The 25,794-nt window shown below is 38.3% G+C and overlaps 1 protein-coding gene across 1 annotated transcript; it reads left to right on the forward strand.

Annotated features, from left to right (window-relative positions):
- Nucleotides 1-999: 999 nt before the first annotated feature.
- Nucleotides 1,000-24,850, forward strand: LOC140228993 (adhesion G protein-coupled receptor L2-like). The gene is made up of 25 exons (XM_072309256.1): nt 1,000-1,100; nt 1,673-1,801; nt 3,250-3,377; nt 4,409-4,580; nt 5,179-5,505; nt 6,292-6,348; nt 6,769-6,864; nt 7,377-7,480; nt 9,850-10,089; nt 10,790-11,003; nt 11,399-11,548; nt 12,245-12,311; nt 12,943-13,108; nt 13,294-13,343; nt 14,184-14,304; nt 14,681-14,790; nt 15,786-15,885; nt 16,368-16,530; nt 17,246-17,312; nt 18,052-18,112; nt 18,827-18,912; nt 19,763-19,889; nt 20,453-20,667; nt 21,582-21,801; nt 24,587-24,850. Exons 1-25 carry the CDS (start codon nt 1,031-1,033, stop codon nt 24,683-24,685), a joined length of 3,339 nt encoding a protein of 1,112 aa, XP_072165357.1. The 5' UTR covers nt 1,000-1,030; the 3' UTR covers nt 24,686-24,850.
- The last annotated feature ends 944 nt before the right edge of the window (nt 24,851-25,794 follow it).

Below are 25,794 nucleotides of genomic sequence, written 5' to 3' on the forward strand. Positions count from 1 at the left end.
TCAAGAATAGTTAAATTGTTGGTAAGATTTTCCTCGGAGCCTGAGTAAAGCTGTAAAGGATCTCGGTAGAAAATAAAACTAAGAGTAACAAATGAAATGAGTAGAAAAAGAGGAAGAAGAAGAAGGATTCTCTTTAACTTTACACACACCTAAAAGGCTACGCGAGAAAAATACATTATTCTTGACGATATATCTTCAAATTATAAGTATAGGAAATTGAGTAAAGACAAGTTTTGTTTTGTTTTGTTTTGTGTGTTTGTTTGTTTGTTTGGTTTTTTTTTTTTTTTTTTTTTTTTTTTTTGTCATCACAAGGATACATATTACAATACATTGTTCCTTCTACATGACCTGGTTAGTGAGGTTCCAAGTCGGTCTTTTATCATTGCAAGGACGATGATTTCGTGGCAGGTTTTATATGTTTGATGCTTACATGGATCACTGCCGTGTTGTGGTGGCATCTTATTATAATTAAAATAGAAATATATGTGTTCTGATTTAAACCAGTCATTAAGAACATTAAGAACATTATTCGCCTTCTCTGCGTATAACATTAATGTTTCCATAGGTTTCCCAGATCTGTCAAACATGTTATATAAACATAAAAGATTAATGCATGACCAAAGAGTCATCGCGAAATTTCCATCTTAATACTAAAATGCATTTTCAGGTTGTGATTGGAATACTCCGATGACTATATCCAGAAGGCATCATAATATGGATATTAATGCACTTCGCTTCAACAGTTTCGTTCCAGTGGTTTTTTTTTTTTTCATTATGTCATCCTCATTTTGCATCGTTAAACGTCTGGTTGTTCCGTTGCTGGTGCTGATATTTTTCCTACCCCATTTCTGGAAGTACATGTTTCACCGGTTTGAAATGAGTTTGAGTATTGTCTAAATGCTTCCCAAATCTTTGCTTTTATCTTATGCCCCAGGATTGAAAGTGTCTGTGGCTGAGAATTAAAGAATCGTTCTCAGAAGTGACGCCTTATACTACCACATCATTCGTTAGTGCTCTATCAGCGTACATCATGCTGGTTTACGGCTTCTTTCCGCGATTACTGTGCCTAGCAACTGTCGTCTGTGTGTGCTCGGCCATAGGTGAGGAAAAATGTCTGTTAATAACGTTGATATTTACATCGTTAAAGACAATCGCGATCATGACAGAACTACGAAATTTACAGTTCAAATTTAATTTACTTTCGGTTGGATCTTCACTGTGATTACAAATTCTGCGACCGAATAAACTTTGAAGAGGATTTTTTTTTTAATGTTAATACGGGAAAGCCGTATAGGCATTAAAAGATTCAGTGCCTCTGGTTTGTTTGTTTTTTTTTCTGACGAATTGTTGTATAATGAAGATCATAAAGATAACTCTACACATTCAGCTGCTGCCTTTGTGTATAAACATTCTGGCAAATGAATACCATGTAGAGCTCACAGTTTATTGCAATGTCAAGCAGTTTCCTCCCCTTACTAAAAATCTTGATAGAATATACTCGATCACGTTGGAACTCTGTCTTCTCAATCCCCAGTAAATCCGAAGTGAGACCGCAAAATACATCCCATACTAATTTTTGTTCAGAACTGGCTGTCTTACCGTTGTGCGTAAGTCATGAAATGTGGATGTTCCTTTCATCATTTTTTTTTTTTTTCATATTTGTATGTAACAGTCGTGACGTCAGAACAAAAGCTCCACTGTAACGCCGGGTTCTACAAGAACCCTCAGTGTGTGGACACGCCAGCCGGCTACTGGTGCGAGTGCGGCACTGGTTTCGAATGGAACAGTAAACTTTGTATGAGTAAGTGCCCAAAGTTACTTCAGATGCAGCTTGAGGTAACATTGATATTGCTTCTGCTTCCCAAATCCTTTTCTTTTTGTAAGTGTGAGCGTACAGTGTATTTTTATGAGTATGTTTTGGTATGTACGTGCGTTTTTGCGCATGCGCAGCATCAGTTATTCAAAATATTCAAAAAAACAAACAAACGAGGAATTAACCAAGATATACGCTGAATTATAATATAATACAAAACCTTTCATCTGGACTTTAAATGATAGTATTCAATGTGACTTCGTGCCTGCGATTTGTCTGACTCAAATTAATCGCATGTCTATTAGACTACATACACAATGAGAAAAAAGGAACAAATACATTCAATCTATTTTGCCATAACCATCTGTTCATATTATATTTGCTGTCCTTTTTTATATATATATATATATATCCTTGAATGATAATGATGATGATTTTCCCGACCGGAGAATTGTTGAATGTATACTAGTGATTACTGTCATCTGTGTAATTGTTTCTTTTGACATGACTTGAAAAGGGTGAAACCATTTCCATTACTTTCCTTCCATCATAGTTTTTATTCTACTATTTCGAAGAAGGAGAACATACCGTGGCAAGATCCATGAACGCCACAAGATGGGAGACTGGTGATATTCGGTCTCCATACAGGGCTTAGATTCACCTAACATATTTCGATAATGATTACATAATGACCATGTAGTATAGCAGTCCATCAAACATGCAAGCGTCAGGGTGTGTAGATTGAAATGTCAGCGCTTCCGAATAATTTATGCTGCATCCACGATACACGGGTGGGGCAAATTCAATTTCGTCTTCGTGTATCAATAAGGCAGGTAATTTACACTGGAGAAAAAAAAAAAAACAAGACAGGCATGATATGAGGGAGTGATGGTTACATTAGCAGTCCATTAGCTATTTATGTACAGGCCTTGATGACTTCGCCGTCTACTTCCCCGTGATATTAGCAGCAAAGGGCTTTGAATATCTGTAAAGGTCTTTTTAAAACGGAGATTGCTTACCTGTTCAAGTAACTGCTAACATCCAGCAAAATAGAAGATTAGACCATGACCTCGCTTTATGTAGATGTCCCCTGATATAGGTTTGTTTTTTCCAGTTCAGTAATGAGCTCACAATGCAAGGCATTCCCATCTGTACGTCCACGTTTACATGTCTGCTGTTTATCACAGGTGAATTTCGTTTTCACTTTTATACTGACGAAAGCCACTGCAAAAAAAAAAAAAAAGGAAACGATGAATTCATTTACGCTACGACGTACAATGGATTCTAATCTTAAACAAGTTAACAGGGCATCCTAATCCCTGATGTTTTCACTGTCATCTTACCTAGTGAAGCTAGGGAGGTGTTTGAAGAGACCACCTCCCTGATGAAACCTTACTTAAAAGATATCTCTTTAAACCTTTTTCGCATCTTTCCAGCTGACGCTGTGGACTCCAGGTTAGACTTCAAACACATTGACCCTCCCAGCTACGCCATACTGCTGGGAAAGAACGTGCCTGCACTCGAAGCACTCACAGTAGCAGCCTGGGTAAAGCTGGATGAAGAGGTGAAAGCAAAGTCCTCAGGTTATTTCTTTCCCTTTTACCTCACCACTTACCCCTTTATCCCCTTCCCTACCCCCTTCCCCCCCCCTCTCTCTCTCTCTCTCTCATAAAATTCGTACAATTGAAGAGTTTGTTTGCAAAAACCGATAAGTCCATATTTGTCAAATGGAGATATTTGCGATTGAAGGTCAAGAAAAATAAAGAGAATAATAAGAAATTTTTTGCTTCTTTTGGCCATAACTTCAAAAATGTACCTTTATTTGTAGTGACCAATATATCATTTAAAAGGTATTATTTTGTATTTTATGACAGATACCGTACTTCAAAATCTTCAAAAATGGACTTATCGGTTTTTGCAAACAAACTCGTCAATTGTATATCCCTTACACAAACGTCACGAAATTTTGCATGGTTGAAGAATAATGTCTTCCAACATCATATATGAAATCTTACAGTAATACAACTCACTTAGAGTTTTTTTGGGTTTTTTTAAAGAAATAGATAACTAACCCAGTCACTCGAGATTATGCTCCTTCTTTGTACTGAGAATAAATGAATTCTCTGGGAAATCTATAGTAAGGTTTCCCTTACTGTCACAGAGAAGTCTGTAGTTCTGCCTGCCATGCACTTGTACAATATAGCAGCTTATGAAAGGGACACACGAGAGGGGATTTGACCACCACGATAAGCTTTGCTTTCTGATACACACGTAATACAGCACAACAGCTATTTCTGGGATATTCCACTTGTATCTCTGTTAATGTTATGAAGGTGTTGTCTTGTAATCAAAGCGTCTTTCCTGTTTCAGTGAGTCTGATCCACTTTTGACAATCCTCACACGTGCTATGTTTAAAGTAATTGGTTATGGAAAAATGTCACACGGCATCAGGACAGGTGACCATCCAATGGTTGTATAATTGATATTGTTTCTCGTCATATTTCAGTCGATATAGTCATGCTATAGTATTATTCTAATTGTTGCACCTGCCAACATTTTGCACTTTTTAAGTTTCTCGCATTTGCACTGTTACAGAGAATAAGTAAGAAACCCACCCTGATCGCCTATGTGGTGGGCCACAAGGAGGAGCTGCGGATCAACATTGGGCGTGTCTTCCGAATAGGCGTCTTCAATAAGCACACGGAAGAGGCGGACTGGGGTATGAGGGCGGGGTCATGGTGCCACATCGCGGTGACGTGGGACAAAGGTATTCCATAAAAGGCCTGCATTTATACTCCGCACGCCAGTCTTTTTTAGCCTTCTGCCATTTTCCCCCAGTACACCGGCATTTTTCGTGAAATCACGTCAACCTACATTATACGTATCTATAATTTCAAAATAATATGAGAGTATACCATCGTGACGAAAGAAATTAACCTGACGAAATATGAAATGAAAAGAATGTTTCAGAACAACTTATCCTAGTATCTTGCTGTGAAAGCTTATGGAAGTATTCGCCGGCACAGGAAACTGAATAGATGTAATTACTACTCTTTGACCTATATGTCTAATAATTACTGAATGATTGACAAATTATGAAGCTTACAATAGAAAGCAACTCTTTTCCTGAGTTCTATGTTATGAGATTTGATTGGAATTCTGTCGGTTGAGAACCTTGTTGGACGAGGCAGGATCCTCCTCCAATCTCCTTTGAATTAACTGATTTGGTAGCCTACATATCATTCATGGTGAGACCATATAAATTTAGTATCAAAAGTTTTTAAAAGAATGTATGGAATTGCAAGCATTAAATTAAGATGGAAAATGAGGAGTGCTGTGGATGTCTCTTTTCGATCATCTCACAGGTGGAGCTTGGAAGTTGTTCAGGAATGGCACCCTGGTGGCTGACGTTAGCGGGACTTCCCCCAGAGCCCTGCCGCTCGACGGTCACATCGAGTCCGGTGGCGATTTGACAATCGGTCACATGATGCACCACCTTAAAGACAAGACGAGAGCCTTTCTGGGCGAACTCAGTCACGTGCACGTGTGGAACGTCACCCTGAATGACTCGTACATCCACCAGATCGCCACCGACTGTACCTTCACTTACTGCGGTAACGTTGCGGAGTGGGTGGACTTCCGCAGCGGTACGAGGGGCATGGTCAAGCTTCGATGGCCATCCAGGGTGTTTGGTGAGTTCGTATTGTAGTCAACAGCAATGAAAAGTGGCATTATGGGGTAATTTGGACAAAGACGGAAAACTAGAAGCGAGTGCAAACCGAACAATTGATGCCGAGTAGTATTACGTCCACGAAATTGAAGGGATGATCTTGTTTTGGATGAGATGAGGATTCAGATTTTGGATATCTGCTTTGGATATCTCAGGCAAATCAAAACCAATTTTCATCAAATCAAATTTGAATTTCTGTTAAAATTGTATGCTCTTCGATATTTCATATATGTGGTTTCTAATTATCTCTTATAAAATTAAAACCTGAATCCCCATCTCAAACTATACCATCCCTTTTAACTCGTTTGTTCTTTGATATTTCATAAGATTATAATACTCTGTACTTCTACAATAAGAACCGTTTTGTTTTTATTTCAAGGTTGTGTGACTGACGATGTATTCTTATATTCGTGATATTCCACAACTTCTGGGATGCTTCATGTGTAATGATATTGTTCTAACAAATTACGTTCCTTTCGATACAAAGATTAAGTTCTGTATACACCAAGAAGGACACAATCTTGAGCTCTTTCTGCCTTATTTTCAGTGCAAAATATAACTGTCTTGGATTCAGATATATTGAGATAGGATATAGTGATTGGTATGAGGGATTATAGTCTAATATATTTCAGTAGACTGCGGCTGCGTAGAATCATGCAATTCATGAGAGTCGAAATAGCAGTAAAAGCAAAGTAGGAACAAGATTTTCTCTGTCGTGTCCGATCCAAGCTGTTTTATCCCCTTGCAGACGAATGTGTGATGAACAAGGACGACGATTGTGATAGTCACTGCAGTCACACTATTGGTAAGATCATCTTTTATCTTACATGACAGTTCTGTATCAGACCTATACAGCTCTTGCCTCATTTTTATGGGAAAAATTGGTATTGTTTTTCCTCAAAGTATGACCAACAATGAAACTACAGTTTTTCTTTATATTTTGTAGTTGTAGATTTTTTTTTCTCTAACTTTATGAAGCTTGATTTTAAGCAATTTAAGAACGAAACTAGTAGTAACATGTTAGTACAAATTGACGTGCTTGGTATTAACCCTTCCTGAATGAAACAAAATATATAGTATATATTTCGTTAAGAATCAACATATTTAGATATTATTTATCACATATCACTAAAGGACTATACGAATCATCATGTAAGACACTTAAATCTTAAGATATTGGTTTAAAACACAAATTCTGTTCATGTACTTCTTTGTCTTATTAAAGGACCTCAATGCAACCAGGGCCATGATAAGAACATTCTCTGGCCTCGGACACCAACGGGTCACAACTCCACCAGACCTTGTCCGGGCACCACACCGGGTAAGTCTCCACACACACAGTATTTGTGTGTAACATGTCTTGTAGTGCACACATATGATACCAGATTGATAGATGGATAGATAGACAGATAGATAGATAGATAGATAGATGCATATATACATACATTCATTATATAGATTCACAGATTTTTTTTTATTATAGATGGATACATATATCATGCCTGGTCACGATGGTTGGATAAAGAGACCGATCGATAGGTTAATGGAAAACACACACACATACGCATCAATACATTAATATAAATATATACTGTACATACAAACAAGGATGGGTAGAGAGATATACAGGTAGATATGTAAATAGTAAAGTAGATATGCTTACAAACACACAGATAGACTAACACAGTATAGAAAAGTATGTGTTCATGCATATCTCCACACGCATTTCGATGTAACCACCTTGTCACTACAGGGTGCAATATAATTCTATTCTAAAGGTAATTACTATACTGGGGGTAATAATTTCACAATATATATGTGTGTTTCTTCCAGGTTTCGCTACTCGCACATGCCTGCAAGATGACTTGTTTGGCGAGTGGGTGGAGGCGAATGCTTCGGCGTGTGTGTCCCATGAACTCAGGGATCTAAAGAACGAGGTAGGTGATAAAAGCTCACGCATTGATTTTGTATTCCTTGTACGTCTTCTACATACATGACATAAGCTATTCAACATTGAGGCTTTTTCCATGTAAAAACATCGTAGTTATAGTGTCAGAAACATTACTTGCACGAACGCAGTACCATTGTTGGACATGGCAATTGCTTAAATAAAGCATAAAAGCTAAACACATCGTTGAGAGTAGAGACAATATTCTGATGTATCAGGCGCGGTGGAGCACCCCAATTATCTCGCAGAAATCCATCGGCAGCCGAGCCTCATTTGCATAAAATAAACAACATGTACTCGCGTAGTTGAGAAAAAGTAAACAACTTCTCAAGCTAATAACAATTTAAGGAAACCTATTTTCGGATTAAAATTGAGTTAGTTTGAATTTGAAAACATGTCCGAATATGCACATATAACATATTAAAGGATTTGACAATGATAACATGTGAAATTTTAGCGAAAACCTGGCGAGCAAGATTACCAAAAATATGCCTCGAAAATCATCCTAAAATTCACGACGTGTGATTGCGGAACCAAAGCGCCATTCGAACAAAGTACACCGAAATTTATTTATCTGCTTGCACTTTAAATTTAATGCCGCAATATTCCCGGCCATGGTTGTGTCGGAAAAAAAAAAAACAAACAGAAGGTGATGTCAAAAATGACACGAACGCAAAGCGTACATGTCGGTCCCATGTATATATAATCGCGTCACTGTAGCGTTGCATGTCACAGCACACACAACGCATTGCTGCATGCAGCGCAGCGTGCGCGGCAGCAGCTCAGCAGTCACTGCCGTGCGACACTTACATAATATTGACTGGCCTCGAGGGAGATACCAGAAATATTGCCCAAACTGAAAGAATATTGCCCGAGTCGAAGACGAGGGCAATATTCTTTCAGTGCGGTCAATATTTATCTGGTATCTCCCTCAAGGCCAGTCAATATCATAATTATTACCTATCCCCTAGGTAAATTAAGAAAATATGTGAATACAGCTATACACTATGATATAGATCAAGCCACATTTGACTACCTGTAGATCATCACCAACATGTCGAATAATTGAAAAATTGTTCATCAATGTATATCATTCAACTCCAACTTCAAAGATACATATGTAGTTGTAACAGGCGAACTTCAAACATCTGAACGCTTTTACACTTTATTTTTGCTTCTGTTTCAATTTGGAGAGTTGTAATAACTGATGGTCACTGTGCAGTTTGTCATTGTTTGACGCGTCGTGCTGCTGGAACTAGTGGAAGTGGTCGACCTTGTATGAGTTGATTTATCGGCGTTCTTCTGCGGTGCGTGTAATCGACACGCAGCGAATTCCTTGAATGTTTTCTCTTCGCGGTCGATTGGAATGTTTACATGAGGTGGGAAGAGAAGGAGTGGAATATCTCTTCCCATCTCCCTGTTTTACAGTGCACTCCCGTTATAACGAACACGCGGTTATAACAAAAATCTGGTTATAACAAAGTAAAAATTTGGGCTGCAATGTCATACACTCTATGTATTTCTATCGTTTATTTGTTCGGTTATAACAAAATTCCGATATGACGAAAGAATAACTGCCGGTCCCGAGGATTTCGTTATAACGGGAGCCCACTGTATATGTAAAACCCCGGATGCTCGTAATATGCTCTAATATCGCCCGCTGAACTCCCGACCCTGCAAAATAACAACTGTAATTGCCTCGCAAAACTACCTCGTATAGGTAATAATCAGCAAAATTGACTGCGTCACATGCAACGTACTACAAACCAACAATGTGCACGAAATCCTGAATCTCACGTACCACGCATGCCCAATATTACGGGAAAAGAAATGACGTCATTTTCAATTGTTTCGCTGACTACAATTTTCTATTCCAAACCCTGTAGAAACAAGTTGATTTCTCAAAAAGTACAGGTGGAACCAAGCGAAAACTTTCACCATATATGGATTGAGGCGTGATGAACTTATGTTGCCAATTTCGGACACATTGGAGCCCGGCCATAGTCCAGTCGGAAAAAAACAGAGAGCATGTTTTGCGAGAGGTGATTTTCAAAACGCTTTATTTTCTCAAGTTCTAGTGCAGCAAATTTCATAATTTTTTCGTCAAAAGGAAGGTTTTAAAAAACTTAGATAGTGTGGGAAGTTTGAGTTTACTAGCGGCACGCATAGCGGCACAAGGAGAAGGTAAAGATTTGACTTTTTCATGCACACAGTTTCGGGCAGCCGTGGATGCCCGTTGGAAATTCAAATAGAACGGGGCGATAATGAGATGCAAATTGGGGTGCTCCACCGCGCCTGGTATGGTCTGAAGTCTCTTAGCATGTTGTGCTCTGGCAAAGTCATTTTCATTCTTGTCAGATCGAGAAAAACGTGTTTGGTCCGAAATCCAACATTTTGCCCTTCCTGGAACGCCTCTACAATTCCACCCTGGGTAAGAAGACAAACCCTTCCGATCTATCGGCGAGTATCGATTGCCTTCGATTGATCGTCAGAGCTCAGGCTTCGTCGTTCGATGAGTATCACTGGACCGATACTATGCTGAGATTCAAGCAACCCAAGGCTTACCCAAAGTACGGCGATACCGACAAATTCGTGAGGGTAAGACCACATCGCTTTCTTTAACGTGTCAAGAGTTCGAAAATACAAAATTTAATTAGAACCGTCAAATGGCTTAAAAGACGTTAATGGCTTACAGTTTTGTAGGTAATGAAATTGGATTGTTTGTCAATATCAACAATAACGGGGCAGATAAAACACCTCTGAAACTGATTGAAATTTAAGTAGCCTTTTTCGCTTTTAAAACGTAGAAGAACTCACAGATTTATGAAGTTGGCATCATGGCATGGAGCTGTGTGACTATGTGCTCAACTTAGAAGCCATACAACTTTAGTCTCATTATCCTTTGTTTGTTTGTTTTTGTCCGCTTGCTTACTTAATACATATTGTTTCCATTCTGTCTGTGTAGCCAAATCTTCTCTGCGGACAATCAATAAATCGACCATTTTCACCGACAATTCCCTCTCTTTCGGTAACAAGTTTTAAATTTCCTACAAGACGTCATCAGTGAAGACATTGGTCTCGTCACTAGGGCCTGAACATACACATTTCAATCTTTTTTTTTTAAGTATACTCATGACCCGAGTAAAACCGTTTATCGGGTATCACGCTTTATACGGCGCATCTATGAGAACAACTGCTTAAGTAGCTAAGATTTCCAAGCAAAACCAACATCGTGCTGAAATGTATACATCATGTATAACACAAGCCAAATAAGAAGTAATTCTGTCTTACGATGCAGTGGTTCACCGATACCGTCGACAACATCATCGACGAGCGGAACGACGTGGCATGGAACGCGACTCTTCCCCGAGGCGCGCAAGCCGTGAACCTGCTCGAAGTGATGGACGAGTTTGTGGACCTGTTTGCCAAGAGCTTCCTCCGCCATGAGAAGAGGGGTGATATATCGGTCGAAGAAGGGGATGGGAAAAAAGCTATCGTCAGGAATAACATCGGTACGATGCATCGATGAGAGAGTTTTATCATATCATACATTTTCACTGATATAAATGACGGAGTCAGTAGTTGTCATCATCATCATTATTGTTATACTAATAGATATTGTGATAATTTTGCCATAAAACCTGTAACCAATAGTTATTACCTCATCATTAATTCCCTTATTTACCATATCTTTTTGTTCATTAATCTACTTTAGTTTTCATTTTAACCACGAATCGGTTGACCCTCTACGTATCATCAATGTGATCATCAAATAAGCAGAAGTGTTTTTACACTCCAAAAAGTATTTCCCATGATGCCTAACTGCGGAAAATTAATTGGTCCGATGTCATGTCTTTGATGTCTTGGCTCGATACGCTTGATAACTTTGTTTTCCTCTTGTTTTCAGCTCTGTATTTGGAAATGGTGCAGCCCAAATCGTTTACCGGCTCTTTCTTCCCTGACACCACAATCCAAGGCATGGGATCCATAAAAGCCGAGGTCGGACAGGCCATCATTCCCAACACGCTCTTCGACGACCTGGACGACGATCTTCTGGGTGCGAAAATGACTGTCGTTACAACTGCGATGAAACCTATACACAGCAGAGTTTTTACTTAGATTTCGAAAGAAAAGATGATGGACATAGATCTAAACAGGAAACGTGTCTTAGGATTTCGAGCCATGATATATTTTTGAAGGCATACGACGCTGACAAATCCTTGTGGGTTTTACACATAAAATTCCACACAGTTGATGGACGTCTTTTGCCATATTAGTTCAGTGGTCGATAAGTTTCGATGCTGATGCAAAGCAAGTGAATTCATCTTTAATTCTCTTCGCTTCAGGATGATTCGGGAACATCTAATTGTGTATTTAATTCAGATATGAAATTATCATTACAAGGGCAGGTGTAATCTGGTGATAATCACATGAGTAGCACGCATTCAGTATTTGGTTGGTTGGTTGGTTGGTTGGTATATTATAGCATTTTACTTTCGTATAAAAACAGTGAACAATACATACAGCAAATGATAGTGCTTTGATAGTTGAGTAAAATAAGGTTGGTTTTTATCTGTCTTACGAAAACACAGAGAAAAAAAAATAATAGTTTTTAATGATAAGACAGTGTCTACGTAAGAGTTTTGTTTGATATCATTGTGTACTGGGTGCATATTTAAGCAATCACGTGGCAATACGCAAGGCTTCTTCAAATCCTCGACATTGTGTGTTCCATTTCTTGCTCTTCTTACAGAAAAGAGCGTGGCTGTGTATTACATCCGATACGAGAAGATCGCAAGATATTTGCCAAATCATCCTGAGTAAGTAACAAAACCACTGGTGAATTCTCTTAAGATTTCATGCCTACAATGTGTAAAACAGATTAGCTTAATAACCATCATCAGAAAATAAAGCATTATGTGGTTTGGATATGCCTAAATATTACCGATGTTCACAACAATATTTGCTTTCTGATTACTTTGTGAACATGCCTTACCTTTTCTTTACGCAGCTGCCTAACAACGAACAAAAAGAGTATGATAAATCTAATTTATATCTCGTCTGATGCAAACCTATAAACAAGTTGACAGCAACACATATACCTACCAAACAGTACTGCCAATTTCAATAAGTCTTTGCCGACTTATTTTTAATGTTCTCACTAGGCATGATAGCTAGGCACACATCTTTTCTCAGTGAAATTGACAAACTGGAGCACTTCCAAGCCCCACTCAATACTCACATTTTCACTCGACATTCAACTGCTAACTCTCTTGGAGGAGTCTGCGCCTTTGAATGTTTTTAAAACAGACATATGACGCTATACAAATGCTGTGGATCATGACCATGATCATCACAAATACTACGTAAGAGTCTGAAAATTATCAAAAGCTTAATTGCTGTTGAATCCATTTAACATCGTGATCTGACATGATATCCTCACACTGTCAGACAAGTCATCGTGCAGTACGTCAGAGACAAAGAAAAAGAAGACAGACACAAACAAGACAACGTCAATTCCGTGGTCATCTCGACGGGCGTGTACTCCGAGACTGATATTGGAGACGTCTTTGCCAATCTCACCGACCCCATCGAAATAAACCTGAAGTTTACTAACGTAAGAATGCCCGGAATTTCATAGTCAGCATTTGTAATCAGTGTAACGTTTTGCTTTTACAATGAAAATATGATACTTCTCGCAGTCCGTCTTCACAAATCTTACACGACTGGTGATGTACACTTAAAATTTTGTGTCATGACCATAAACAACATATTTTATGTCATTTTGTTTTCCTTTTGTAGTCGTTCAACATCTCCAATCCGGACTGTGTATACATTGACATCAGTGGCGGGTAAGTGGGTTACACGGATTGTTGTCACTATCTAAATAGCAGTGTGATATGGTAATGTATTCGTATGGTGATAACAACGTCCATAATATAGAAAATAATATAGAGAAACTGATGCCAGCAAACACCGAATGCTAGTTGAAAATGCCTTTGGAATCACGCTTGAAAAAAGTGTGCAATCTGTACTTGATATCTTCTTGAATAGAAACTGCACTTAAGGTATAACTATTAATGCGATCGGCCTTAAAGCAAAAACATATTGATGTGATCTTCCGTCTGAATATGTGAGGGTTTTTTCATCTTAATATGACCTTCAAGACAATGACAATGGATCCAGTCTCTATAAGCATAAAATGTTTCTTTTTAGAAAGAAAACGCATTCGATTAATACTGTCAATCATTTGAATACACAACACTTACACTTAATAAAATCCCAGTTTTTCTTCCACACCATTCATCAGGGTAATGGTGATTATTTTGAAGGTTCGTAAATTCGAAAGATGAAATAAGATTCGTTATTCCGAAACACAGAAATTCCTTTTACCTTAGATGTTTGTTAATCCGTAAATAAAATGAGCTTCGTTATTCCGAATTTCCGATAGTCCAGAAATGAAATAAGGTACGTTAATCCGAAAGGTGCGTACAGAAGAACTTTATTTCGTCTTTGGATTAACGAACCTTTGGAAGCACCACCTTTTTTTCCACTTCCGTATTAACAAACCTTCGGATTATCGAACCTTGGAAATGACGAGCCTTGGAATAACAAACCCTCGGATCAACGAACTCTCAGACTAACAAACTGTAACCATTCATCATAATTATCATAATCTGCGTCTGTTTCAGGCCAAATGGATGGTCTTGGGAGGATTCGGACGGGAATATTTCATCAGACGGAGAGTTCGTCAAATGTCTGTACTACCGCCTAGGCACGTTTGCTGTCACTACAGACATGTATGACATTAATGTAAGTAACATGAATTACAATGGTTCTCAGTTCATACAGACACGCCTGCAATATTATCATAATAATGTATGTGTACGCAAACTGTGCTGTATGTAAACATATACCCGAACGCGTATGTTCCATGAATGAGCATTCCAGTGTGTGGTCAATGAAAGACTTAACACGTCATTTAAACACATGATGAATTCCACTTGTTCACCTTGGCAATTCAAAAGTTGCTTCGCATGGTTAAATATAACACCAAAAATTAGAATAAAAAAATAGATTTACACACACCATTTATTCCTCTGTGCAAAACCTGCTGGTAAATATAGGGTTTCTTTTTACACTATAGTTCGTTTATGAAGCAATGATCTCCTCTGTTGTTGTATTATAGTGGGATCCCGGTGAACCTCCTCGGTTTGTCGTCAAAGCAGCTGGCTACATCGGCATCCTCATCTTTACCACAATGGTCGCCATCTCCCTCGGCGTCTTCTTCTACCTCCGGTACGATTCGTCAACCCCGAATTCCCGCGTTTTTGATAATCATTGGGAGAAAAGCTGTATTAAGTATTAAGGACCCTGATGTTTTATAGGTGTCATTTTACGAAAATGGTCCCTTCTCTACTAGTGCTGGTGTGGGCTTCACATACTAGCAGTCCAGTATAAAGCATACGCCATAAACCAAGGTGACCCTACACAGACATAGAAAAAGGGGAAAGCTGTAACGGGAAAGTTAGTTTTAATAATAGTCAAATTATGCCATATCAAAGAAGTAGAGAGGTTCCTACCAGATGCAGTACACAATGTAGGTGCTAGCCCCTTTCCTACAAATTTGTATCCTCAAAGACTTTATATAGGAATTATCACGTTTTGCTAGGCAAACGGTTAAAGGTATCCTAACGTCTTTTTCATGTTAACTTCTACTGATGGGAATAATTCTACAAATCTATTAATCACAAATATTCTAGATGTTTAAATAAAAAACTGTATTGCAAATTGGTATCATTCTATTGTTTAGTTTTGTGCACTCACCGAGCTCCACTCGTAAAATGACACGTGTCTTCCCATTCGTGACGTCATCAACAGTACAATCAGTTAAAGTAAACATCACAATACCCACTGTCTTGCATCTTACCTTAACTAGTGCACAAAATCACTCCAGACAGATCTCATATAATAACATATCTGAACCTTGCAAATTACCATCGTCATTACAGTGTGAAAAATGTACCGGGATTGAGAGCGCGGCAAGAAAAGGTGTGAAATGTTGTAAAATGAATACTGTCTTGCTGTTGTGAGCTAGTACATCATGTTAAAGCTAGGTGCATACCCTTTTTCACTGTTCAACTGCCTGCACTCTTGATGACATCACGAAAGGCAAGGGCGATTTTGGGGAAATGGAACTTAGTGGGTACAGAAAAAAAATCGAGTAATTAAGGTAATGAAATTTAATGGATATTTCAATAAAACAGATCTCTCTTTCCCCAATCTCACGACAGGTGTACAACGGACACAGTGGCGGTCCATCGCAACCTTGCCATTTCGCTGCTCTCCCTTCACATCCTCTTCATGATTGGCATCACACGGCAAGAAAATGCGGTGAGACATGACAACATTCTTTTTTAATCGCTAGAATAATGCACCCTGAAGTGCATGATTGGTAATATGCTTCACAGGATGTGAGTTTTCAGTCTTTGGTAGTTCCTTCTGTTCGAAATTACAACAGAATGCGTTGGCTTTTCTAGGAGACGTAGATGATGATGATGATGATGATGGTAATAATGATGATGTCGATGATGATGATGATGATGGTTACTATAGATGATACTTAATTGTTATTACTATTATCTTAGTAAAGAAAACAATGGTAACAAAAATAAATTAAACCACGTGATACCTTTGTAACTTCTCTACTCTCTGATAACTCGTAGGTTTCGGTGTTTTATGATTTGATCAGTACGAATGGTTTGCGGTTAATGAATAGGTCCCAAGTTTTGTCTTGTCTCAGCAATCTTTGCTGTGTAAAGAATATCCATGGTTCTCATTCATAAAACCAGAATTTTACTTTGTCTCCTCTGCAGACCGTGTGCAAGATTTTCGCCATCGCAATCCACTTCTTCTTCATCGCCTCCTTCAGCTGGATTTGCAACGAGGCTTTCAATCTCTACATCGAGGTGGCAAACTCCATACACGCAGACACGCAACAGCAGAGACCAATGCTGAGATACTACGTCATTGGCTGGTGTGAGTAGAGACTATGGAAAGCCATATTGCTTCAATTTTAATTCAGTGCAAATTTATTTTACATTTTTCGACAGAAAATGGAACATACATTTCACTTTCTTTTGTAGCAGGAAATAATGTAAACAAGACAACGTGATATGAACAGAGTATATAACAATAGTGAAACCTCATAGTAACGATACATTGAATGTATACTGAAGTAATCAAAATGAAGTAAACAATAATATGCAATCTTCAAAGAGTGGAGGGACCCACTATTAGGTAAAAATAACGCTTGAAGTATATGGGCCCCTCTGGGGAGGAAGATCAAGTAACAAAAAAAAAAAGAAATGAGTTTAACAGAGAAAACGCCTTAAATTTCCCAATATATCGAGTGACAGTGTTACTCACCAATCCAAAGAGTCGACCATACTATGATTGTGGAATTTAACCTGCTGTGTTTTGTTTTGTTTTGTTTTTTTTTTTTTTTTTGGTCATGAAATAAGTCATGAAATATAAAAGAGAGAGAATTCAGAGTGTGTTAGCTGATATAATCTTGTTGTTGTGCTGTAGTTGTAATAGGAGATGTAGTAGCAGCTGTTGAGAAGGAGGAAGAAAAGGACTCTTGTTGTTATTACTGCTGCTTTCATTATTAATCATCATTACAATCTTTATAATCATCATCGCATTATCGATATCTGCATAAAGTCATAACATTGTCATCGTCTATCCACAGTTGTCCCAGCCGTCCTGGTGGGGGCGCTCGTCCAGAGCAAATGGGAGACATACTTTGCCGCTGATGTGTGAGTTGTAATTATTTGACACTGTGAAATAGTTGCTTTGGTCGTCTCATACTGAATAGAGGGCGTATTTGAATATCAATACATTTTGGGAAAAGACCAGACTTACTTTTTTTCATGTTTTTCTCAAAGTTACATCATGGAGCTACAGCTAAATGATTACATGCAACTGTGTAGATAGGTCACAATGTAGTGTTATCAAACTGCTGATGGTATAAAAGAAAATCAAGGAATGATACTATCCAGGATGTTTGCTTAAGATTATTCATCAGATTATATCGCAATGCATTGCACAAGTTCTAAATTCTTTTGACACTCCAGTAACGAATTAAAGGATATATTACTTTCATTTCACACTTGTGCGCCATTGAAATACGGAACCATTTTCTACATTCACTTTCAATCTCACTTCACAAAATGATGATGTGAAATGGTCAATGACATTTTTTTGACTATTATGTTATTTGGTTCAATGTGCAGCCAGCTTTGTACATTGATTTTTTCTTTCATAGAATTATATACCTACCGCGGAATTTGCGGCGATTGTATACGCAAACTACTTAGCAGTTTCAAAGCATGTAAATGCATGATTTTGATACAGTATAGCAACACCACATAGTGTCGTGGTGTTAATGTAAGTTAATTATCCTGATGCCACTGTTGTATGCATGACTGTAATGAAGTGGTTCCATGACAGTCAAATAATTAACTTATATTCATTCTCCTGTTTTTTGTTTCTCAGATGTTTTATCGATTTTGAGCATATATGGCTGTTGGCGGGACCGGCGGCGGGAATGTGGGCAGTAAGTTCGCTCATCTCTGCTATTTCCACTCTCTCTCTCTCTCTCTCTTGCTCCCTCTCTCTCTCTCATCCTCCTGTCCTAACTATCGCCATATATCTATCCATATATCTATTCATCTATCTATTTCTCTATCTATCCATCTATTTATCCATGTATTCATCTAGCTATGTGTAATTTTATTTATCTATCCTACTACTTATCTATCTGTCTATCAATCTTTTATCCTACCACCTATCAATTTCTCTCTCTTCTTCTTTCATGATATGTACTGTATACATTTTATACGTAATCCATGTAAATATGACCCAAATTTGTACGACCTCAACAAGCTTCTTTAGCCAAACACATACTTTTCAATGTTTGTGCTCAGCACTCCTACAATATTGTACAACTTTGACTTTCCATTATTGCATTTCCCAATATGCCAAAGCAAGGTTGTCGACTGTCAGTCGCTGCAGTTACTCTCAGGAGAATTGTAGAAGATCAGTATAGACCAGCTATCATTGAAAAATCCAAACAGGATGTAATGGAAAAGATTATGACATAGTAAGGACACATTTGATTCTTATGTGATGCCAAGTCTTCGGACAAAATTTGATCTTCCAGTGATTTCTGGACTCCCGTTTTTGTTCGGAAAAGTATTCTTTTTTGACATGTTTGTTTCCATGACATTCAAACGATTATTTCCCTTTTTCAATGTCATTTGTTTGACAGATCACCGTGTTTGTTTTAGTTTACACAATGAAGGATATTATGGAGAGTTCGTACTCCAAGGACAAAGAGGCAAATAAAGTTATCGGGTAAGAAAACCACCTTTTACTTCCGTTTTGTACCTATCTATTAACACCCCCACAAACGTGATTCCGTTTAGAACACATTCATATACACCCCAAGCGTGATGGCTGGTTCAGATACCCTCAGGCCCACTGTTACAAGGTTCAGTTTTTCCTAGGACGTGGTGATGTTGAATATTGTGGTGGAACATGCTCTTGATTTGCAAAGAGTGAACTTCGTGTCCTGCCCGGGATACGAAACCATGCTGAGCTATTGGTTGTTTCGAGAGCCATAGAAAGTGACGCATGAACACATCTTTCACTATTTCCTAACTCTAGCTAGTTCCAACTACTAGGGCAAAAAGTAAAACAAACAAAGAAACAAACAAACTGAGAGGTGATTAATTGTTGCCGTATTAGTTGTCTTTGCAAGTTATTGTACAATGCCTTGAGTGATACACAAAGTCGACTTGTTGTATCATTTCACATAATGATATTTACCCGATACATTGTACTATGGTTTTTATGTCGATCAAGATGAAATGGTATAATTTTAAACCTGGACTGAAAAACAGCGAGACCTACAAATATTACAGCTTCCACTGGCTTCTCTTCTTGCATAAAGCAGATTTGAACTGGATAAATAATAATTGGTAAGCCAACGCTGAAAGACATATGCTAAGACCAAATACACTGTCAAATGGATGTCCATGTACTCCTTGGCGAATCATTATAGATAATCATAAGTTATCAGAACACTTTTCAGACTCACACAGATTTTTAGCCCTCAACGTTCGAGTATCAATGAGGGATGATTTTGACAGTCGACTATAACAGATAACAGATAACAGATGATTTTGTTCTCTCTTGATTGCAGTAATCATTGCAAAGGCTGCTGGATCCAGGTTGTGTTGATGGCAGTAGCCTGGGCCTTTGTCTTGATATCAGTCGATATGTACAGTGTTATCCCGCAGATTCTTTTCGCCATGTTTGATATCTTACAGGTAAGTGGCTTCACCATCAATGTATATTCAAAATCTACAAGATTTACCCAGAATTTGATTCTCACTTTTCATGAGTACACTGAATAAGCCATGAATATGACAAAACGTGTACATCAGTGACATTTTCTTTCAGTGACACGTTTCGTAGAAGTAATTTATTTAAAGTCCGTACAATTTCATCAACTTAGCTCGGTATCATGCCGAAATTTGACCGATAATGTGTACACGAAGTGTCGCTACGCAACAGTAAAGGCAACAAATATAATTATTAAGGCACTCATTGTGCCTGTGAAGGATGTGGTTGTGAAATTTTGTAAGATCTTTTCTTACTCATGATATCGGCGCCGATAACTTCTCCAACCGTCATCATTTCATATCCTTTAGGATAGATCATTTTTACTTTCGAAATACAAAGTGACGATCTGCTAATAAATGCGATCGTGGATATTGCAGTAGCGTCAAAACCAATCGGTATATAATGTGACAGCTCCCGAATCGACCGTCAGTTTCAGTCATAAGCCATGCGACTGTCTCTATTACCTTTCCCTGTTTTCGTCTTCCAGGGGGCTTTCTTCTTCGTATTCTTCTGCGCACTGGACGGAGAAATCACGGAGATCCTAGCAGAGCGCCGCTCGGCCATGCCGGGCTTCAACGTGTCGCCACACGGCATTCAACGCTCCACCAAGTACAGCGTGTACAGACGCTATCTCCCGCCGAGGTCTAGCGCGAGGAGATCCCAGGCACCGTCTCACATTCACAGCCCTTCACAGCACGGCAGGTATACCATTCTCGAGAGCTTCTGTTAGGTTTTGACAACTACATACATTATCAATATTAGACGACTAGAATATCCAGTGACTAATGCTAATCAGTGTAATTCCTCATAATCATTAAAATTGTGTTGTAAGATTTGGTAGACCAGTAGTTTGCAATGAAAGCTACAAAAATTAACTGAAGATGCTTTACTTCCGAAAATGTTTTGTCGCTAAAATTGGTCCTACAATTTTAGTGCATAAGACGATATTAATTTACTCCAATTTACTCCAGAATCAGCGACTACTAGAAGACTCAGAAACTTTAAAGGCAAATTAGTAATATCTCCAGTATGGAACACATACTTTATGTAAAACAAACGTAGTGAACATTATGCTACACTTTCGTAACATCGGAGAAACATATGATTTCCTATAACTCTGGACGAACTTCTAAAATGAGGGCTTTCCAACCCCTCCAGTTTCCTACATTGTAGCCTACAACCCACTAAAGGGACGTAAATAGATAAAATTGATAACACTGAAAGGCCAGGTTCAGATGATGTCACATCGATCTACTGCCTCCTCTTACCTGGAACAGACGTTCACTGTGTTATTCACATTTACGGATAAGGTACAATTTTGTCATATTTTATTAGAATGTGAATCTTTGGTTTTGCCGCAAACAAGTATATATTCCGATCGATATATCGCAATGTTGTCATTAGTCATAACTGTTTCGCGTCATGTTCCAGTATCCATCAATATAGCAGGAGACAGTAATGACGTGTACACTGTTAACTCACAAAGTCTCATACTGCACATTTGTATTAAACGTGTTTGCTTTTGCTGACATTCTAAGACACACGAATAATTTGCTGATCATACTGTGTTTCACTTTGTTTTGTTTTATATATCACTTTTACCCTTGTCACCAAAGCGCCCATTTATCTACGTCAGAGCGCTCCAGAGATTCTGGGGATCTGGCGCCACAAGCACAGGAGAGAGGCGCCAGCTACGGTGGCGATAGGGGAAGTGGTGGTGATCGTAGCCCCGCCCTGGTGAGGTGGGGCGCCACGGCCGTACAGGCCCTACGGAAGCAGCACCTCGCTCGCAAGGACAGCGAGGCGAAGCGCGAGGTACTGGCACGATTCTTCAGTGTGAGTGTAGCTAACCGCTTTCACATGGGCAACGCCCACTTCACTCCTATGCAACACACCTTGTTGATGTGACACTATACATGTTTTGTTCTTTCAAACAGCACATAGTAAATGGCGGAGGCTTCTGATTATACTGTGTGTAGTGCAGCAAAGGGCGACTGGTTGAAACTTGCTTTAAGCGCCTTCTCTATAGTTGCATAGGATGATTAGGTGTAAAACTCATCTTAAGCATTGCCCAGTATTTTTGTTTATTTGTTTGTTTGTTTGTTTGTTTGTTTTTGCTTGTTTTTGCGAAGTTGATTCCCGCCTTGTCATCCTTAGCCAGTTAAGCGCCGTGGCAAGATTAGCAAGTCGCCCTGAACAAGGAGCCTGTTATGGGCGAGTTTCAAATAGTTCCTTTCTCGCCGCTCGTGTAATTGGTTTTGTTTTGTTTTTTTCATTCTCTTTAGGCTTTGATATAATTTTGTAGTCAATATTTGGCACCTTCCTTATATTCTGGGTTTATCACATTGCAGTCAGCAGATGGCGCACTCAAAATATTGTATGACAATATATTTGCTCTGAATATTTTTTGCTTTTAGACTGAAATAAAAGAAGTTTCATAAAATTGATCTGTAGATTAAATTCCAGATTTGTAGTGTGCAAGGCTGCCAGGTTGATTGTATATGCAAGACAATATCGTGTGCTGCATGATAAGTTTAGAATCCCTGTCTTTGCCGGCTACAACTTGCACGAATGTTCAAGTTCATTGATTTGAAGAAAGCGTTCGACACGGTGGATCCTTTCATTGTGTTGCAAAAGCTAAAGCGAATGGGGTTTTCTGACGCTTGTCTTGCTTGGTTTAGAAGCTATTTAACAAATCGAAAAGTCGGAACACTTTTAAATTCTTCTATGTCAAATTTTTTAGATATACATCATGGTGTCCCACAGGGCTCTATCCTGGGGCCAGTTCTGTTTGTGATTTATATTAATGACATTGTCAGTCAAGTAAAGAATTGTCACATTCACTTGTATGCAGACGATACAGTGTTATATTTTTCACATAATGACCCTATTCATATTGAAAACGTTCTAAACAACGATCTTAAAAGAGTGTACGATTGGATGTGTGTTAACAAACTTAGTCTAAATCTCCAAAAGACTGAGAGTTTTTTATTGGTTCTCGCTCTTTATTATCACGCCGCAATGCCCTTCGCATAAAGTTATGTGGGCAGGCGATCAAACACAAAGAAACAGTCAAGTACCTTGGAGTTACACTTGACCAGCAATTAAAGTGGGATGTTCACATCAATGCATTATTTGGTAAAGCTGGTAAACTTGTAAAATATTTTGGTCGACTTCGTCATTTTCTTAATGAAACATGCTTAAAACTATTACATAATACTCGTATACTCCCTCTGTTTGACTATGCCGATTTGATTTATGACTCGGCCTCGCAGAAATATACTTCGCAGTTACAAAAGTTACAAAATAGGGCGGGTAGGATAATTCTTTGGATAAATCCATATAAGCATGTATCAAATCATGAAATTCATCAAATTCTAAACTGGGATTCTTTAAACGTAAGGCGCAAAAAGCATTTAAATTCCATGGTTTTCAAATGTCTCCATAACTACAGTGCCCCATATCTTAAAGAATTATTTAATTTCATGTCCCGAAATTACTCTCTCCGCTCAAATGGTACCCTTTCACTGCCAAAACCCAAGACCGAATATTGTCGAAGAATGATTTTGTACAGAGGAGCTTCCAGTTATAATGAATTACCTTCAGAGCCCAAGTGCTGTTCAGGTGTAACCAGTTTTAATAAAATGATAAATGATGTTATTCCGAAATATTTTTGATTTAAATATGGCATAAAATAAACTGTATTTGTTATATTTATTTTTTTTTCATAATGTTCATATCAAGATAAATATCAAGTTTATGAAATAGGATGGGTGGGTGGGGTGTTATTTAATTCTTGCTCACTTTTTTTTAGATATTGTTTAAAAGTTATAGTAATGTTTGTTTTTTTTTTCCGCATTTGATGTTTTCTATTGCATTTATAATTTACTCTGTTCCTGGACCCCACGGTAGAACAGCTGTGTCGTGTAGGCACAGCTGAGTAGGGCAATCCAGCCGTATTTTAAATATCATTCTGTTGACTGTACGATTATTGTTTTGTCGTTGTTTTTATACGGAAAATAAATAAAACAAAAACAAAACAATGCTTCCAGGCATTGTAATCAAAACATAAGTTCATAAGAATTGAGTCAGCCCTAACCTAATTCCGTCTTCCAGAGGTTGTTTTGGAGTTCATTTCAAAGCAATGTCCTTGGCATTGTGCTTAGGGGATAATGATTGCATTCTACTTCAGCACAGTATGTATGAATATGATTTAATTATTTATTTAATGAGAGACAATAGCTCACAAAGACTTTTTGTGTCAAGAAAGATGTTTGAGTGTGTATGTGTCAGATTTGTGTGTGTGTTGGAGGTTCTTTGTTTTCAGGCTTCTGCGCCTGAACTTCCAAAAATCGCAACTACCATGGCATTGAATATAGAAAGCTTACAGCTTGGTTAACTTTTGCCAGTGATACCGCGAGTAAAGTTTGTTGCAAATTATGAAGTAGACAAATTTCATTTCATCAAAATCTGATTCATTTAGCATAGTGGATCCCATCACTAATTGCAGTATGGTAAGAGTGTCATACTAGATATTACATTATGTAAATGTGTTCTGAGTTTCTTTTCCTCTTTTTTTTTTTCCTCACTCTACGTCATACTTATGCCCTCTCGTGTTCAGGATGAAGAAGTGAAGGTTGCCCTCCAGACTCCACCCAGGGGCCCGGAGCAACAGGACGTTGGTATGAACGAAGATGACCATCTCGTCACGTCCGTGTAATCATCATGAAATTATTATGCAAATTAAGGGCGCGGCGAAGAATGCCCAATCACGTCGTGTCTCCCCTGTATTACGTCATGCAAAACATCATGTGTGTACTCACACGAAAGAGAGGCTTTGTAGGATTTTTCTTCCCTGAGAATACATATTATATAATTCATGCAGTAACCCTTTCTGGTTGCCGTGCTCTATCTAGCATGCATTCATGATGCTCGATCTAGTATGCATTCATGATGTCTATAGTCTCCATATATATATAGACGGAATGTTGTCTCCTTTTAACAAACCCGACAACGATCAGTATGTTGCGTGCACCCGATTTATCAAACTTTTCATTGCAGATACTAAGAATTGCCACCAAATCTAAAATCACCAGAACGTGTATCAAAATTCAGCTTGCATCAGTCGTACTCGTCATGCTCGTGAGATACAAAAGTCTTTCTTTTAAGTTATACTACTCTCTACGACTGCTATTTTGTGCTGAAGTTGAAAATGTGAATCAGTTATAACTATTGCTAAAGTAAAGTGAACGATTGATTTACAGATTTACCAGACTAGCTCATACGTCAGACTACAAGTTTTAGTCTATTTCTCTTCCGAATCCTCCATGATGTTTCGCAAATTTTCGATTAAGAGAATAAAAATCGTCACTAATGTTTTCCAATTTTTGTAGAGATCAAAGGACAGTATTTTGAATGATAGGCAATAATGTGATTGTCATTGAGTGAGTTAGGAAAATAATTTTCATCTTCTCCTAGTTTTTACCTAACAATCATTCGTTGTTTTCAAGGTATCTATTCTTGAGCTTCAGATCCCAGTAATCATGGTAATTGGATGTTCATCTTTCTTTCTTTCCTTCTTTCTTTCTTTCTTTCTTTCTTCCGTCCTTCCTTCCTTCCTTTCTTTCTTTCTCTCTTGCTGTCTTTTCCTTTCTCTAAATTATGCATAACTTTCATTCAACAAAGCATCAAAAACTGCTTATGATTTGAATAACACAACTGGATGGTGTAAACTCGTTAAAACGTATTCCTTTCCAAGACTTTTATTTACCTAAGGGTCCATGGACCTGTCGTGTCAGGAAATATACGATCGAATCTGTGTTGGCAAGT

The sequence above is a fragment of the Diadema setosum genome, chromosome 5 (assembly GCF_964275005.1).
Source record: "Diadema setosum chromosome 5, eeDiaSeto1, whole genome shotgun sequence".
NCBI lineage: Eukaryota > Metazoa > Echinodermata > Echinoidea > Diadematoida > Diadematidae > Diadema > Diadema setosum.